Source organism: Anomalospiza imberbis, chromosome 14 (assembly GCF_031753505.1).
Source record: "Anomalospiza imberbis isolate Cuckoo-Finch-1a 21T00152 chromosome 14, ASM3175350v1, whole genome shotgun sequence".
NCBI classification, from domain to species: Eukaryota; Metazoa; Chordata; class Aves; order Passeriformes; family Viduidae; genus Anomalospiza; species Anomalospiza imberbis.
In genome coordinates this window covers 5221485-5240429 of record NC_089694.1, presented here as the reverse complement: position 1 = coordinate 5240429, position 18945 = coordinate 5221485, and the positions used below count along the sequence as shown (strand labels likewise).

Here is an 18945-nt window from a genome sequence, read left to right as displayed (position 1 = left end):
AGGCTGCTCAGTGTACAACCTCATGGTTGTACCACTTCTTCAGCCATGCAGAAAGGAAGTCATGCTCAGCAGGCAGAAAAACAGCTAAAAACTCTCTATATGTGCACATGTATAGGAAGGGAATTAAAGGAATTAAAGAAAAATATTGGCAATGATGCATGTTATGGGTTTTTTTAAACAAGAGTATTTTGGGGAAATCTCCACCTTAAACCATCACATGATGTCAGGAATAAAGTCCAAACCCTCCAGCTTCAGCCTGCAGCCTTGATAGTCTGAGGCTAACCAAGTTTCCAAGAAAATGAGGGAAAATTACTCCCTTCCAGTAACTGACACTGGCAGAGTGCTCGGTTTTCCTTCAACAAGCACTTATTGGGAGGTTGCTTCTGTATTTTACAGCTCTTTCCGGGCAAAGTGACCGTGGAGAGGAGCAGGAGCAGCCGGAGGGAAGGGCACCATCCCCTCCCACAGCCCCTGTGCCCAGCGGGGACAGAAATCCATGGTCTCCATCCCAGGGCACCAAACGACGTCATCGCCTTCTGAGCGGCTTTAACGTCATTAACTGCACACGTTTGGTGTGGAGAAGAGAAAGAAAATACAGGATTTCCTGTTCTGCAGCCACCGGACCGGGCTGCAGATGCCGGCAGGATTCCAGCGCTATGAGAACATGTGGAAGTTAAGCGAGGAGGCGCTGGGATTGCTGAGAAAACCAGTGGGAAATAAAAGCAGGACGCTGGCTGCTCCTGCTCCCTAGCACGGCTATGACCCCCCCGGAGCATGGGAAGCGCAGCAAGGTGAGTGAAACTGGCGTGCTTTTAGCAACTTTATCCCTTTTTGTAGTTCTTCAAGAGATGGTATCGGGCAGGAGCTGGCGCAACATCCTCAGCCGCTTCTGCTGTGCCCACAAATTTGTCTCCGAGGGTGGGTGAGGGGAGTCAGTGCCTGGGGCAGGCTGTGGTGTGGGGGAGGACATGGGGATAGGCTGTTTTAGCCAAAAAAACCTCAATTTTGTCCTTACTGACAGAGGCTGCCATCAGCGACCAGCTCTATTTACGCATTTCCTATTAGTGCCTAGATTAAACAAACGAAATTGTTGCTTACAACCCCGGTGCCAGAAAACTCCACTACTTAAACCAAGACTTCATTCCAAGCCATAAGTGGATTTATTAATTTTTTAACAATTTTTTTCCCCAAGCCTGTTTTTCCCTCCAGCATCCCAGTGCTGAAGGGAGGCAGCTCTGCCCCCATCCCCCAGCTCGGAGGGCTCTCCCCAGCCATGCCTGGAGTCCAGCTTTAGCCTGGGTTGTCCAAGCAGCCCGTGGAAAAGATGAGGATGAGTTTGCCAATGGATCGGGAGCAGCAAATGCAGGAACACCCCGGTGGTGTGGGGCTGGGTGGGGCCCGGGCTGATTCACAGGAGCCGGGCGGTTTCCAGTGCTGACAGCCACATTCGCCTCCAGGAACACTCCAAAAATCAGCCCCAGGTGCTCTAAGAGCTGCCTCGCCTCCTGATTAATTGCAGTTATTTGATGTTTAATGAATGGCGGGGCTGCGTCCACAGTCAGTGCTCTGACTTCTCAGGCACTGATATTGGGCTCCCTTGTGGAATTTCAGCTGATTAAAACTCAGCTTTGCCAAAAAAAAAACCACTCCCTGCTCCTGCCTGTGTTTAAATCCATGTGTGGATGAAATGGGAAAATAATCAAAGAACGGCAGGAATATTTTATAGAATATTTATAAAAGCACTGAACAAAACTCCAGACAGAGCCCACAGGAGCATCTCCATCCTGACACCACCAGCAAGGCAGGAGGAAGCTGGAGGGATACGGGGCAAGGGGAAAACTGGAAAACAATAAAAAATGTACAACTCCACCTTCCCAGGAATTGTTGTAGTGAACAAGCCTGGCCTGACCCCAGCCCAGGGTGGGGATCTCTGCTGCTTTCCTGCCAGTGCCTTCCAAAGCTGTGTTGGGTACCAGCAGTGCCAGCCAGCCCTCCCGCCAGGAGCAGGCACTCCGGTGCTCCCAGAGAGAGCCAAAACCATGGAGAAAACCAGCAGGGAGGCTACCCCATGGAAGAGGTGTAGGATTTGGGCTGAGCTGTGTGGCAGGGACGCCGGGGGCTCTGCGACCCCTTCCATGAGCCCACACCAAGTGCCACCTCTGTCACTGGAGAGCTGTGACAGGAGCTGGGAACAGCTGCATTCCCCACGCTCCCTGGTAGTTTTCCCTCTCAATTTTCTGCAGGGATGTGAAGACAAGTCCTGCCACCCCTTTGCCTGGGTTAAACAGACTGAGTGCAAAGGGCATAAGTCCCTGATGGATTTTTGGGCAGGTGAGGAGCACAGGGATCCTGCAGGGACCAAGGAGCTGTTTCCCAGTATTCCCTCAGCGCAGATGTCCACTCTCCCCTGCCTTTCCTAACTCAGTGGAGCAATCACAAACCTCTGGCACAGTCGGCAACCGAGAGGTGCCCTCACTCAGCAGCCCCACTTCCACTGGAAAAACAAGGAAAAGCAAGAAGGCAGATTGGGAAAGGCTCAGTTTGGAAAGCAGAGTGGGAGCACTGACCCTGCTGACATCAGAGGTGAGGGTGGGGGACAGCCAGCCGAGAGGCCAGGGCTGTATTTTAGATATTTATCTGCACATAAAAATATAAAATATCTAAAATGATGATTTCCTGCTGATCCTGAAAACGTGGTAACCCCAACAAGGAGCTGCCCAGGTGAGGAGGCGCAGGATGGAGGAGACTTCCTCCTGTACCTTGAAGCATTGGGATAGATTCGCTCCTAGAAATCCATTCCTGTGACAAATACCAGGCTCTGGGAAACAGCACTGTGGCTGCTTATTAATTAATTACTGCTGATGAGGGGCTGGTGACAGTGACAGGAGGTGCTGAGGGCTCTGCCAGCCCCAGCTCCAGGCAGGGAAGGGCAGGGCAGGCTGCCCACCTCTCACAGGCTCCATTTCTAAATCCCCTCTTCCCAAAAGAACAGATTATTTCCTATGGGATCTGCTCATGAATGGCAAAATCCATCATCTCTCCAGAGAGCAGCAGGGGCACCTGGACTCCCCATGACCCCCTGATAAATCCCCTCAGCACTGGGTGAGCGGGGATGGGTAAATGGAGGAGAAGAGTATCTACTTTAACTAGAAAGGAGTTGTATTTATCTCCCTGCATGTCCTGGGCAGTTGCTGAAGGATAATTCTTGCTGCTCCAGCACGAAGCCTGCACAATGTGCCAGGAGTGGCGGAATTGAGTTAGCAGGACCAGCAGAGCAACTGGCGTGTGTTCGGCCAGTTATTAACTTATAAATCCAGCCTTAACTCTGGAGCCAGAGCTGATGGATCTGTCTGCAGCTCTCCCCTGGCCTCAGCTGCCTGGGGATGTTAATTATTGACTTTGCTGCCGATTCACATCAGATCCCTGCATGGATCTGCAAAGACAGTGCCTGAATCCATTTCAAATCCCTATTTATTTACAGTCCAGCTGAAATTGCTTGTAGATGTGGAGCACCAATTTGACAGAGTGCAATGGGAAACTTGATAAAATAAAAGTGGTTCTGGAAAACCTGGGGAGAGCTGCAGAAGCTCTCTGGCAATAAAGAGATAGATGTTACAGAGCTCAGGGAATTCACTGTAATTGGGGCATCTCACGAGATCCCGTAGAGCGCCTCTGCAGGGAGAGGGTGGAGGATGCCTGGAATCCTCCCTGGGATGTGGGGTCACCCTTCCCCCACACACACTGACTTGCACACACAACTGACTCTTCTGTCCTAAAGCACACTTACTCCATGGAGAGATTTTGGCTTTACAGCATCTTTTTACCCACTCCAGAACCCCTCCCCCTGCCGTGACAGCCCCATGAGCGAAGAGACCCGGCCAGGATGGAGAGCAACGTGTCCTCCGGGAACTGTTCCGACCCCCAGATGTCCTTCCAGTCCACCCTCTATGCCACCACCTACACCCTCATCTTCATCCCAGGGCTCCTGGCCAACAGCGCTGCCCTGTGGGTCCTGTGCCGGTTCCTCAGCAGGAAGAGCAAAGCCGTCATCTTCATGATCAACCTGGCCGTGGCCGACCTGGCCCACGTCCTCTCACTGCCCCTGCGCACCTACTACTACATCAACCACACCTGGCCCTTCGGGAGCTTCCTGTGCCAGGTGTGCTTCTACCTGAAGTACCTCAACATGTACGCCAGCATCTGCTTCCTCAGCTGCATCAGCATCCAGCGGTATCTGTTCCTGCTGCACCCCTTCCGAGCCAAGGGCTGGAAGCGCCGCTACGACGTGGCCATCAGCGCCCTGGTCTGGCTCTTGGTGGGGGCTGCCTGCCTGCCCCTCATCATCGTCAGGAGCCCAGCCCTGTCCAACTCCATCAACAGCTGCTTCTCGGACCTGGGTGTGAAGCAGCTCAGCCCGGGGGCCGCCATCGCGCTGGTGACAGTGGCGGAGCTGTTTGGCTTCATCATCCCCTTCGGCACCATCGCCTGGTGCACGTGGAGGATGTGGCATTCCCTGCGGGAGGGCCCCACGGCACTGCAGGACGCCGGCGAGAAGCGGAAGGCCCTGAGGATGGTCCTCATGTGCGCCGCCGTCTTCTTCATCTGCTTCACCCCCTACCACATCAACTTCCCCTTCTTCATGATGGTGATCGAGAACGTCATCCGGGACTGCGCCGTGCACCGGAGCACGCTGCGCTTCCACCCCATCTCCCTGTGCCTGGCCAGCCTCAACTGCTGCCTGGACCCCGTCCTCTACTACTTCATGACCTCCGAGTTCCAGGCGCAGCTGCTGCGCCACGGCTGCGTGGCCCTGAGAACGCGGCTCCCGCCCCGCCGCAGCAGCGCCTCCGGCACCGACACTGCCCACGACATCCGCGTCAGGAAGAGGAATCTCCCTCGCCTCAAGTTCTGGTCTCTTCCCAAGTTCTTTGGCCAAATAAACAGCATGGACATCCCCACTGTGCCACCCGATGAGCTGCTGCTGGAGTCCATCTCGTGAGAGCCCTGTCCATGCAGAGGCTTCTCAGAGCTGCAGTGGGGATTGCTCTGCTCTCCAAATCTGTCTGGAATTGTCCCTGCGTGCCGCAGATGCCAGGACCTGATCCATGAGGACGTTGTGATGCCAAAAGATTTGTTGGTTGTGCTGTTGCTGATGGGGCTGTTGTCTTCCATCCCCTCAAAAGCCATTGTTGATGCCAAAGTTTCCCCTGTGCTGAACTGCAGTGGGTTCAGGTGCCTCATTTCAGGTGTTTCTGTGCTTCTGCATATTTTTGGGAATCCTTCTGAACCCTGAGCTGCGAGTGAGAGGCTCAGTCTTGGCACAGCTCTGGGGATTTCAGCCCTGATCCTGGGTACCTACAGCCACCATCACCTGGAGCATCCACCATGCTCACACGGGGCTCCGGATCAGGACAGTTCATTATGTCCATGTAAACCGAAACTTTTCCACTACAAAAATCCATCACCAGGGTCCAATGCAGCCTAATCTGGACTGCAAGACTATAACCAGAGTATTAACCTATATCACAGCAGTGTTATAAGGGAGGGCTCAAACAAACTGGGCACAGCTCATGCTGCTGGAAAAGGCACTGAGAGCAAAGCAGAAGGATCCACCTGGCTCCTGGGAGCTGCAGGTGCTTGGCTGATTATGGGGGATCAATATTTGGAAGACAAATTACAATAGATATGCCACAAGCAAGACGGAGATGTGACACCTCCCAGGGCACATTAACTCACAGAGCTCTGGTGTGAGCTGCAAAAACAGGGACTTGTCATTGGTGTCTCTTGTGCTGTTCTTGGGAGTCTTGTGTTATTTGTTGTGTTGCTGACGTGTGTGGTTGCACATGAAGATCTTATCCAAACTTTCAGTTTTGCTTTGAACACCAAAAACCATCCCAGCCTTCACTGGGTACTGAGAAAATTTACAAAACTGACTCCAGTACGCCCTGAAAGCTTCAAACTCTGAGGAAATAAAATGATCCCAATGTGTATTTGAGCTTCAGGAGTATTATTTTAAGTGCTTGGAAATAATCTCATTATGCTCTACATCTGCTCTCAGAGCAATGACACAATCTGGGGGCGACACCCAAGTCTGGGGCTCAGAGAAGCCTTGAAGAGTCACCAGTGCAGGGGTTCTGAGGTCTCCTCCTCCCAGGAAACCCTCAGGGATTTTTTTAAGTAAATGTAGGCAGAGAGGGATTGATAGAAAACAGCTTTTCCCTTATTGGATGCACATTTCCACCCGGCGCAGCATTTCTGGGAAGCACGGAATGGGTGCTGAGGCTGGATGGGGGGGACCAGATGGGAGACCCAGACAAACTGGAGGAATTTGCTTTGGTACTTAAAGTGTACCAGAGACAGGCAGAAAACTCCAGGAGCAGGCAGAAAAGCTGCTGCCCTGGGGCTCATTCTGTCCCAAATCTCCTCCTCCTCCTCTCACAAAAAACATAAATAACAAAAGGCCATGTTTTCCTTGTTTGCTTGGAGGGGGGGGGGGGGGGGCGGTGAGGAATGGTGTGGAAAAAGAGCTTTCAGGGCTGGAAAAATGCTGTTTCAGATGGCCCAAACCCAACAGAGTGGAGGCAAAACAGGAAACCCAAGAAAACCTCACCGATGCTGGGACTGGCTCAGGGCAGCTCTCACAGCTAGGACAAGCCACACCAGCAGGATCTTCACCAGGACTGTGGCTTTTCCCGGGTGTTTTGGGAATGGCACAACCCTGAGGAGCTGGGCTGGACATCCAGGTGGCCCTGAATGACCACAGACAGGTCATTTATAGGCACCTTCCCCCCCAAGCCCCCCACGAGCAACAGCAAATCCTGGATTGTGGCTCCAACTTTACTGGCAGCACCAGGTCCAGGTTTCCCAGGAGCTCCAGCTCCCACTGGGACTTTGCCAGTTTGTTTTCAGATTGCTTTTCTGACGTTTCTGCAACACAGCTTGCCCCTTCCAAAAAGAGAACCGGAAAGAGCAAACCCAAAACTCTCCCTAATGTCACATGGAGACTCAACAGCAAACCCTCCCTCAGGCTGTGCCTGCCTCAGGCACGGCAAGTACAGACAAATCCCTCGCAGGGTGGCACACCCTGGGTAGCAGGGATTTTGCTGGGTTCTCTGTAAATCAATCCCTGAAGGAGCATCCTTTTCCAGTACAAACTGGTGCTTCCTGCTCTCTTCCACTGCCTGCCAGGCTCCTGCTTTATCAGTGGTAGGATCATCATGGAATGGTTTGGGTTGGGAGGGACCTTAAAGCTCATCCCACTCCTTGCCATGGGCAGGGACACCTTCCACTAGTCCAGGTTGCTCCAAGTCCCATCCAGCCTGGCCTTGGACACTTCCAGGGATCCAGGGGCAGTCACAGCTGCTCTGAGCAACCTGTGCCAGGGCCTCCCCACCCTCACAGGGAAGAATTTTTTCCCAAGATCCCATCTAAACTTACACTTACACATCCCTAAAATTATGCAGTACTTGGGAGTATCCAAGCTGTCCCTTGCATGGCACTTTTTAGGGCCCCAAAGGGAGGGAGGGCAGCTTCTTTTCTCCTTGCTAAAAATACCTTTATCCTCCCTCCATGACCACATGCTCCCAGTCCAGCCCCAAAGTGCCTTTGCCTCTGGAAAAGCACTCAGCCTCTGTGGAGCCCTCACAATCGAGCCTCTCCTGACTTTTGGCACCACTGCTGGCAAGGGGCAGCTTCTCCACCCACCCACCTCGTGCTGGAGAGGGGAAGTGCTGTCCCTGGCAAGGGAACAAACACCAACAGCTCCAACCCTGAGCACAGCTCCAACACACTCGAAGAGAATTTTGCTGCTTCAAACCCAGGCGAGCCAGGGAGTGGTTCTCCAAGCCAGGGAGCTGTTTTACAGACAGCCATGATTTCATCAGACTCCAATCCAATTTTTTGATTCATGTGCTCATCCAGCAACACCCTGCAAAGCCCAAGTTTGGGGTGTGGTGGGACAGCACCGTGTGACAGCCCCAGGTGTGTCCATCACCCCTCCCATGCTCCAGGGCCCTGTGCACGGGGGACGGGATTTGGGAATTCTGCGTGGATGCCACGGCAGCGTTCAGCACTGGGAGGGCGCTCAGAATTCCAAGGAGCAGCCAAAGCCTCATCCCTGCACAGCCAGCACATCCTTCCCGGCAGACGCTGCCACGCCATCGCCCAGCCCTGCTCCTTTTGCAGGGATTTTTGGTTTCTAAAGAGAATTCCCTGCTGCAGGCACACAGGGCAGGGAAATCCAGCAGTTTTAGCCCTCAGCCTCGTGTCAGCAGCACGGCTGCATCCCTGGCTCCATGTGAGCCCTGCTGATGTCGGGACATGCATCCATGGACCTGCACCTGCTCCCCCTTTCCAGACACGCTCCTTTCCCATGGGACAGCCCCAGCCATGTGAGAGCAGGGAGACAACTTCTTCCCAGGAATTATTTCTATTAAAGACAGGCAGTGCAGGTCAGAAGGACCTCAACTGGTTGTCTCTGAGGAGCTCCTACAAGGTCATGGAGCACAAGCTTAGATAAACTGAGAACTTTCAATTCTTGTAAGATACAAATGTAAGTAAAGAAAAAATATATATATAATCAATACAAGAGAAAAATGCAATTTAAAAATTTTACTTTTTGCTGTAAAATAATTGCTTTGTGATTTGATGCCCAGCTCCAAGACCCCCTGATTTGTGTTGGCCTCAACTGCAGCAAGATTGGAAGGCTGACCCAGAGTTTTCCCTGGGGACAGCAGAACTCATAGACTGGCACTTGCCTGCTAGTAAAGGCAGCCTCAATTCCCACCCCACACCCCAGGAACGCTCCTGGCATGATGGGAAATGGGATGGATGCTGGTGGCAATGCACACAGAGCGTGGCGCCAGCAAAACAGGATTTGGGGGTGCCCTGCGAGGTGGTTTTGAAACAAAACCCCCCTCAGTACCCTACATCCACTCCCTGCCCCGCGCTCAGGCTCTGCCTTCCCCTAACCAGGCTGACTGCAGTGGAAATGGCAGTGAAGCAGAGAATCCACCACGTGCTGCAGTGGGAAAAGCAAAGGAGCCCAGCCCCAAGCCCAGGTGCTGCTCAGCCACAAGGGATTGGTGATTCCCGGGACTGGCCTCAATTTTCTTGTATAATAAAGTCACCTCCAAACCATCCCTCTCAATCCTCGTGGGAGGCAGGGAGTGCCAGGCTCCCACAGGGGAATGCTGGTGGAGTGGGGGCAGAGCCTGGGGACCCCCGGGTGTCACATCACACAGTTTTGGGGAGAGGGAGAGGAAATAAATGAGAGCATGGCAGAGGTAGCTGGTGGGAGGTGCTGGGAAGGTTTCACAGCTCAGATCGTGCTGCAATTAGGGAAACACCCCAACACTGACATGAGCTGAGGCAGCATTCTCCTCTGAGGGCTCAGTGAGACCCCAGCACCACGGATCCCCCCTTCAGCACTAAACCCTACCCCCCACTGCTGCCAGCCCAAAACCATCAGTCCAAAACCCAGCCCTGCACCACAGGGACAACTCTGCAGAGAAGATCCCACAGTGCTGAAAGCTCTGGCTTCCACGTTAATTCAAGCCCATCAAGTCATCAGCAGCTTCAGAATAAAGCTTTAACCAGCAGGAGCATCAGCTGCTGGAACAGACACACAGCTGCATTTTTGGGAGATGTGGTCCACAGAGCCTTAGAGAGGGGCTGGGCCACCACAGGGTGACAAACCCTGTGCCCTGCGAGGCTGTAAGAGCCATTAATCTGTAAACCGCCATAAAAACGAGTGTAGAGAGCTACAAACCCTAAGGTGGAATTGTGATATGAGTAAATCAGTGATGCTGTAAAGGAGCAGGTGTAATATAATGTGTATATGTATGCTGTTCTCCTGGGGAGATGTGTAAGAAAAATGAATAAATGCAAATTAAAAAGTCGCAAATCTCTGCAGAACTCTGGAAATGATTAGCAAAGTCACTTTTTTCAAATTAACCAACTGAATCATTGCTCCCTTAACAAGAATTCTTCTTGATGTTCCTTGGGCTGAGTGCTCCGCTGGATCAGCAGGGAAGCGCTGCTTTTCAAACTCAAAGCGCAGCCAGCTCTGCCCTCTGCCGATGGCCGGGGACCGCGATGGCCCGGGAATGTGGCCGTAGGTGACACCTCTTCGTGGCACGTTTGGAAAAGAAGAGCCCTTGGCTCTCACCCTCTTTGCTCCATGAGAGCTGTGGGAATCCCCTGAATGAAATAATGACCGCGGACAACTCGCTGCTTTTGGGGAGCCCAAATCTGCCCACGATCAGCTTCGGGGGGACCCTAAAGCCCCCCCAAATCCCTGGGAGCAGGGACTGCAGCACAGGGGTGCAAACACCCCGGTGAGAAAGACGGAGCCTTTCCCAGAAAGCTGGGGAAGGAAAATAATGATAAATCCTCGCATTCGGGCTCCTAACCCCCCACCCCTGGCAGCAGGAACAGCATCTGGGGAGGGGGACACCAACCTCGCAGCGACAGCTCCCAAAACACCCCGAGAGCATCAGCACCCTTACAAACATCTGTGCAAAGAAGCGAAGGAGAAGGAAAGCGGGTGATTCCAGGCAGGAGCCGGGGCAGGGACACCCCAAAGCGGCACCACGGGGCCCCGCCGTGCCCGAGCCGCTCCCCAGGGCGCAGCCGCTCCCCGGCACTTGCGCTTTTGCTTTGCACAGCGAGGGAGGGACCCGCCGTGGGGACCTCTGCAGCCCCGCGGGGACACACCGGGACAGCCTGCGGGCCAGCGAAGGTAGGGCTGGAATTCCTCTGTCCCGGTTACCTTCGGGTCAGGCTGGGGGGTTCAGCTGGGCTTTTTTTGGTTGTTGTGCCCTAGATTTGGTGAGGCTCTGCCGGGAGTGCTGAGAGGGGATGGGGCAGTCCAGGCACAGTCAGGGGGATCCTGCCTTCACCAGAGACCTGGTGTAACTCCCTGAGTAAATAGGTAGAAGGGAGGAGATGCAGAGTAAGCCCAGCTATATTCATTTACTGAAGAGATAAAATACTTCATGTATTGAAGAGCTCCTCTGTGTGCCCATGGGATGCTCTGAGCATCCGAGCAAGAGCAGGGGGATGGCTGAAGTTAAAACACCCAGCTTTGATGTTTCAAGCTGTGTTTTCTGCTGTCATTGAGTGAGCAGCTGAGTTTAAGGATTAACCCCAACTCCAGCGATTCTCAGCCTCTGCAAAGCCAGCACCACCTGGGATGGGACTGGTCTGTAAGGGGCCTTTGAGGCCACGCAGCCCCATCCCCCCTGCACAGGGATAACTGACCCAGTTCCCACTGCTCCACACTTCCCTTGGGTTGGTCTCTCTCCGTTTGTCCCATGAGTTTTCCCAAGTGGTCTGTTCCTCACAAGTGCTACCACACTGATTTTCCATGGGCCAATTTCCATTTCACTGCTAGAACCAGGGAGGAAGAGGACAGGGGTATCACAGCACAGGGACATGGCTGTGCATCCGCGGCGACCATGTGCTGATGGTTTGGGGGAATAACTTACGACTTTGGTGCCAGAAACATCTCTCAGGGACATCAGGGTGTGCCAGGAAGGGAGAAGGAGCATGGGGGATTAGGCTGACACACATCCCTGCTGCTCTGGGTTACATTCCCTTCTTAACCAGGATAAATATTAACAAAGGAGGACAAGAGCTTTTGCAAAGGATTAAAAGGCAAAAGCAGAGTATTTCACGTGGCATTAAACCAGAGCATTTATTTTTTTCCCTTCATATTCTTGGAATTTAGTTAGCACAGCAAGAGGCAACATCACTCTGGTGGAGAAACAGAAAAATCCCAAATATCTACCAGGAAACTACTTCAAGAGGCAGAGAAGGCTTTTCTTCTGTCATTTGTTAAAAGAACAAAAAAACCAACCCCGTACAACATTCAGTTTCTGGTTCTAGCATTTCTATTTTCAGTTCATACCTTGTAAATTCTACTTCCTGCCAAAGCAGACCAGCAGCATTTCAGGTGAGCCAGAAAACAAAGCAGGCACTGGGAGAAGCCCAGGCCACCCCTGGGCCAGCTCTCCCCTGCCCACAGGGCCCCTTTGGAGGGACCCAGCCGCCCTCACCCTGCCTTCACTCTCACAGGAAACTGAATTTCTATTTGATGTTTCCTCTGTGCATGTTCTGCTTTTATTTTAGGTTGTGGAGGAGAAGAAGGAGAAACACAAGAGAGGTGCCAGGCACAGCCCAGCCCAGCTCCCCCAGGAGGTAAGTGAGCAGGGGACACCAGGGTGCTGCTGCTGTGCCCCTGTCACCCCTGTCACAGGTTTTCTGTGTTCTTAAAGCACATCCTCACCCTGAACACCAGGGGACTGAGCACCCCCAGCTCACCTGGGCCAGCAGCAAGGGCAGGGCTTGGTGGAGGATCCATCCAGGCTCATCCATCACCTGGCTCTGGGCAGGAGCAGGAGGCATTGGCAGACCCCAGCTCTGAGAGGGCTCCAGGCACGAGGAGGCAGCAGCAGGAACAGCACCCACAAATCCAGCCCAGCCAGGAGCTGCTCCCAAAGCCTCTCCCCCACCCAGCTGGGTTTAGGAGCTGCTTGGGTTAAACCCCCAGGATTTGCTGACGAGGACTGGACACCCCTAAGCAGCCTCAGGTGAGGAGCCTGAGCACTGCTGAGGCTGTGGGGCAGAGCCCAGCCGTGAGCAGGGTAAGGGGCTGCTCCCACAGCAGGGGTTCTCATGGAGCAGATGGATACCCAGCTGTCCTCCAGCATATGGAAAATGCTTTACCCGGGATGTACCCAGTTCTAACAAGCTGATTTTAGGCTGCCTGCAACTCTTACCTGCTGCTCTGGCTCATTAGGCACAAATCTTCATCCAGTGCCCCAATGTGGCTGATTTGGGGGACACCCATGGAAAAATCAGGGGGAAAAGCTGTTCAGGGGGAGAAGGAGGCTGTGCCTGTGGAGAGTCTCTCACCCACCCCCTCGCAGTGAGGGGGAAGCAAGCACAGAGCATGCAAACCCAAATTTCCTCTTTCTGGAGATTTTTTTAGCATCCTGCTGGTTTTTTACACAGCACACAGGGCTGAACTCTGTGATGCTGCTGCTTGGGATTTCCAAAGTGCCATTTGTCACATTGCAGAGTTTTTACTCCCCCTTCCCAGGCCTGGGGGTGCCTCTGGGTGCCCTGGCTGAGCCCCCTCTGTGCTCCCCACCTTCAGCTGGGCCTCGGGGACCCCTCGTGCCACAGGGACAGGCAGAAAGTCCTGCAAGTGCCTCCCTGCCCCAGGGCCAGGTTGGAGGGGGCAGGGAATGGAGTTGCAGGAAAGTTGCTGTGTGATGGGGATGGGGAAGGGCAGGAGCTGAGGGGCAGCAGGAAAAATAAGATGGGCATGTGTGGAAGGGCTGGGAGTGACTTTGTCCTTCCCTCTCTGTGTCCCACGGCCCAGAGATGGAGTTAAGGTGGGTTTTCCCACCTGGGAATGCAGCCCGGGGAAAAGGAGTGGGACTGAGTCTTCCTCAGTGGGTGACAGGAGCCTCTGCCAACAGGAGAGGAGAGGCAAGCTAGTTTAAATTGATAAGAAAAATTGTTAAAATACAAATATTATTAATTGTCACTTCTGAACCATAACAGGATCATTTCATGAGCCATTTTACTCCACTCCTTGAGTTAGATGCTCCCTCTTTAAAAGGAAGGAAGGAAGACATCTCAGTCTCCTTGGTGAGAGAAAATGCAAAAATAGACATGTTTCCTTTTATGGCAGATTTTCTGCTTCCACCCAAAACGACTTCAAAGTTTTGGTACCATCACTCCAGCAAGTGTTGACCATCATTAAATAAGTGTTCACATTTTTTACATAAGCATTGGACAAAAACCAGCAGGGACTGCAGCAGACATCATTTTACCTTTAAAATTAAAATTTAAAAAAATTAAATAAAAAACATTAAAACATTTTAAATTAAGTAAATGTGCCTTTGGTGTCTGGGTTGGTACCCACAAACTTCTCCCACTTAGACCTGCAGGATAATTCTTCATGTGGAAGCCAAAGCAAACCTGAGATGGTTTGGGCAGAGATCTAAATTTCCTCTAGATTTATCAGATCTGGCTGAGGTTTTTTGTGTCTGACACATTCAGATAACATCCCCTGTTTGGCTGCAATTTTAAATAAAATCCACCTCCAGCCTCCTTAGTACCAGTTCTGGTATTACCAACAGCCCCAGACGTGCATGACGGGTAAGGACAGGCTTAGAAAAAGCAGCTGTGAGAAAGTCAGATTGGATCAAATGCAGGCAGTTCTGCAAAGGATGGTTTATGTCCTATTTTTAAAAGATGAACCTGGGTTTGACCCTATTTTTAAAAGTTGACCCTGCTTTTGGTGAAAGCCACTGACCTGGGACTTCCACCCCATGACACAGCGGTGGTGGCTGCACTAGAGGAAAGGTTTGTGTGCACATGGGTTACACGAGGAGCAGATTTCCTTCTGTCACCTGCAGCTGGGGAGGGTGGGAATGTTCTGAGGGCTTTCCTGGGAAGCCAGGGGAGTGTTCCCCTCAGGAGTTTTTGGGAGGTGAGAATATCCCCAGGGAGGGAGGCAGGTCTGGCACTGACCACGTGCTGGGACACAGGAAGAGAAACATCCCCAGGGTTGTAGCAGAAAACGAACACAATTTCTATTTATTCCTTGGTGGTTCTGCACCTCCACTGGACAGGGCACGGTGCTTGCTGGGCAGCACAAGAGCTGATCACCACCAAACCCACACAGGTTTCTGCTGGAGAGATGCTCCAGCTTTTTCCAGCTCTCCCATAACTCTTGCTCTGTTCCTCCCCTGTCTCCCAACAATGCTCCAACTGCACCTTTCTATCTTCCAGCTGCTGAACGCCTGTGCTGAGGGAAGAGGCTGAAATGCCACCCAAAAGGTGACAGAGACACAGCTCCGGTGAGGAATTGTCCACTCGGACACGGCAATGCTTTTCCCGGCGTGGATCCCTCCTGCCCATCCTGCAGGTGACCCCAGCGAGCTCTGACCAAGAGCATGAGCAGGGCTCGAGGGCAGGACTGGAATTAAGTCCCCCCGTGCCAAAACTCCCCGTGATGAGCCGGTGAGCGGAGCCTCCCCCACAGATCCCAGGGCTGGACTGTTCCCTTTGGATCCTGAGGCCCCCCTGGCTGCAGGACAGGCGGGATGGACGTGTTATGATGCTGAGCACGGAGCTGGAGCACAACCATGAGCAACAGCTCCAACTGCAGTGAGACAGACCTCAAGCCCTACTACGCCGTCACCTACACGGTGATCCTGATCCCCGGGCTCATCGGGAACACCCTGGCCCTGTGGGTCTTCTATGGCTACATGAAAGAGACTAAAAGGGCCGTGATATTTATGATCAATTTAGCCATTGCTGACTTATCGCAGGTGCTGTCCTTGCCCCTGAGGATTTTTTACTACCTGACGGGCATGTGGGAGTTCGGAGGAGGTCTCTGCATGTTCTGCTTCTACCTAAAGTACGTCAACATGTACGCCAGCATCTACTTCTTGGTGTGCATCAGCGTGAGGAGGTACCTGTTCCTCATGCACCCCTTCAAATTCAGCGACTGCAGGCGTGTCTGTGATGTCTACATCAGCATCGTGGGCTGGGTCGTGGTCTGTGTGGGCTGCCTGCCCTTCCCGCTCCTCAGGATGCAGCACCAGGAGGATAAAAACTCCTGTTTTGTGGATCTTCCCATCAAGAAACTCGACCTGCCCACCTCCATCATGCTGATGACCATAGGGGAGTTGGTGGGGTTTGTGACCCCCCTGCTCATCATCCTGTACTGCTCCTGGAAGACAATCTTATCACTAAAAGAGAGGCACTCTGCTTCCCGGGACCTGGGCGAGAAGAAAAAGGCTTTAAAGATGATCCTCACCTGCGCCCTGGTGTTCCTGATTTGCTTTGCACCTTATCACATCAGCTTCCCGCTGGACTTCTTTGTGAAAACCGGGCAGATCCGGGAGGGCTGCGTGCAGATCTCGGTGTTCCACGCCGTGGCTTTGTGCCTCGCCAGCCTCAACTCCTGCGTGGATCCCATCATCTACTACTTCACCACGGACGAGTTCAGGAGACGCCTCTCCAGGCAGGATCTGCAGGACAGCATCCAGCTCCAGCCCCTCAGCTACGGCAGGAAGCACTCCAGGGATGTGCTGGGGGAGGACACCATGGAATACTAGAGCTGCCCTTCCCAAACAGCTGACAGCACTTCCAATATTCATTAAATTTTGGCCTTTGCCAGAATTTTTTCCCTCAGGACACTGAGAACAACTCAAACTTCTGCTTTCAGTGAGGGTTGGAATAAACAAACAACCTCCCTCATAAAAAAAAAACAACCTAAACCTGACAAAAAATGTGTTGATTTAATACTTCAGGTGCAAATTTTCACTGAATAGAAACAGGAGCATTTCCATTCCTCAGCTGGGCAGTAGGAGGTCATGGACCCATGGGAGAGGTGACACCATGCCTCACTGCCACCCGTGGCATCACCCAGCCACGTCCTGGTCAGCAAGAAACAGCAAAGATTCTGGGGTCTTGCTGTGCAGAAAGAATTTGATCCTAAAAATCACTGGATGCCACAATATTCTCTGTTTCTGAAGCACAAGACAATTCAGCAGAGACTGATTCTCCAGAGAGTGCCCAGAGCCTGCTCCAGCCACGCTGAGCATGGAGTGAGCAGCAGAAGGTGGCCCCAGAGGACTTCCCATGGAAATAATTAATGAAGCCTCATTTGGGCGTGTAGCAAATGCCATCACCCCAAATCACACAGCCAGTGAAGCTTCCACACACTATTTTTCTGCCATCAGTTCCCACTTCTGGGTGCAAAGACAAGGGTTAGGGCCATGCCTTGGGTTTTGAACCATGGGGTTGTGCTTGGAGGGTATTTATTCAAGCCAGGTGTCCATCAAGCCTTTCAGATTGTCTTTTCACCAAAAATGGGGCAAATTATTTCCCTTTCACTGATAACTGACCCACAGCCATCACATCCACTCCACGTTAACAGCAGCAGGATTCAAACAGGGGATCCAATCCTTTCCAAAGCTTGCTGTAATGAGAACTCCCTGGAAGCAAAGTCAAAGGTGCCACGAGAGATTTTTAAGAAAGGCTCAAACGTGGATGTTGTTTTAATAATATTTGCTTTAAATTCAATCCACAGAGACTTCAGGCTTGACTTTGGTATTTCATTTGCACCTTCTTGTAAAATGTTATTTTTCTGTGAACATTGCAAACATTACAATGGAAGTGTTTTGGAAGTGTAAAATACTGTGACAGTATCATTTTTTATTTATGCAAATGTTGGTTTATAATTTATATAAGGGAAATGCACATTGTAGGAAAATGATGTGAAGCCCAGAGAGTGTCAGAACACATGAAGTTTGTTTTCTTTTCAAAAACTTTTTCATATAATAAAAGAAAACTCCACCACCTCTTCCCTACAGGAATCTGAGCCAGTGCCTGATGGCTGAGCAAGCACTGATAATTCATGGAAACCACCTTCACAGTGACAAAAGAAATATTTATTTTTATATTTCCTGTTGTATATAATAAAATAATAATTTCTAAAAATGGTTTTTAGATGCAATTCTTGGCTCCTTCTCCCCCCTGCATCACCAATACACATGAACATGTGGCAGCACCTGGATTTGATGCCTCTTGAGCACCTGCAGAACATTTTAGATGCTTCTCCAAAATTATTTGGCTCTTCTTGTTGCACTGGGGAGAAAGGCAAGGGCCAGGTTTCCCAGGATAATGGGAATTCCTCCAGCTGCAGGAATCCAGCCCATCCCTGTCCTTTCTGGCCACCATGGGAGGGGACCAGGGTGGCCCTGTCCAACCCCCCCCAGCATCACTTTTAGTTCCTGAGGGGAAAAAGTTGTTACATAAAGTGGTGTCAGAAGTTCAGAAATTGTTCAGTGACAGAAACATCAAGCAGCTGAAGTTTTCCACCCAGAAAATCCCGTGGGTGCAGCAGCGCCTTCCCCCCTGCCACTTATTCAAATGAGTGTTAATTATCTCTTTTGACAGAAAGTTGGTGCAATGGTCGGGGCTGGTCACAGGAGATTAATTCAGGGGACGCCTCCCTGCCCTCCCCAGGGCGCATCTGCTCCAGGTGGCATCTGCTGGGGCCACACTGAGGTCTCACAACCCCTGGGGATGCTGCCACCAACAACTGCAGAATGATGAAGTTCCTTAGATTAGCAGGAGGTGGATTTTCATGCCGTGGGTTTTTTTGCCATGCCCCTGTATTTTTAGTGTCTCAGGATCCACGAGCTGGACTCAATGATCCTTAGGAGTCCCTTCCAACTCAGAATATTCTGTGAATCTCTGAAATAATCTGAATAATCTGGTCTGCAGCACTGGAATGGGAATCTGAATGAGAATGTAAGTGAGAACAAAAGCGCCCAAACCCGAAAATATCCCCTTTATTCTGCAGGAAGGGTTTCCTCTGGCTGCAGCCCTCCCCAGGGTGTTGTTATCACTGAGCAGCAAAGCACTGAGCTCTCTGCCCGTGCCCTCACCAGGCTGGCTCTGGGCTGAAGTGACAGGTGGCTTTTGGGCACAGAGTCAGCTTTAATTCCTGCTGGGCCAAAGGAAAGCCATTGTGGCAAGAGTGCAGCCTCAGGGGTGGTTTGAGGGATGCTTGGGGAGCTTGAGCTGTTCAGAATGAGCAGTGAGCATTTTGGGAGCCTTACTCACACAGGGCACAAGGTGCAGGGTCAGGGGGAGCCAGAGTTCTGGGTCTGCTCCAACCCTGCCCCACTTCCATCGCCTCCCCCGTGCTCGCTGCCCAGCAGCAGCTGCACAACCTCTCATGCCCCTCGGGCACCGCCTCCTCCCTGCCCCTGGCACCGTGAGAAGAGACCCAGCAGCTGCCTTGGGGCTTTTTCTGTGCATGCTGAGACTCAGAGCTGCCCTTGCAAGTGACAGCTGGCACAGCAGTGGGAGCACAGCCTCCCTTCCCTTCCCTTCCCTTCCCTT

General features: G+C 52.2%; 2 protein-coding genes across 2 annotated transcripts; both read left to right on the top strand.

Moving 5' to 3' along the window:
* The first annotated feature begins 534 nt into the window (after window positions 1-534).
* LOC137482377 (putative P2Y purinoceptor 10) lies at window positions 535-5990 on the top strand. The gene is made up of 2 exons (XM_068204642.1): window positions 535-791; window positions 3834-5990. The coding sequence occupies exon 2, from the start codon at window positions 3884-3886 to the stop codon at window positions 4997-4999; it is 1116 nt and encodes a 371-aa protein (XP_068060743.1). The 5' UTR covers window positions 535-791; window positions 3834-3883; the 3' UTR covers window positions 5000-5990.
* Window positions 5991-13543: 7553 nt separating this feature from the next.
* GPR174 (G protein-coupled receptor 174) lies at window positions 13544-17308 on the top strand. Its single transcript, XM_068204654.1, has one exon. It carries the CDS (start codon window positions 15168-15170, stop codon window positions 16143-16145), a length of 978 nt encoding a protein of 325 aa, XP_068060755.1. The 5' UTR covers window positions 13544-15167; the 3' UTR covers window positions 16146-17308.
* Window positions 17309-18945: the final 1637 nt, after the last annotated feature.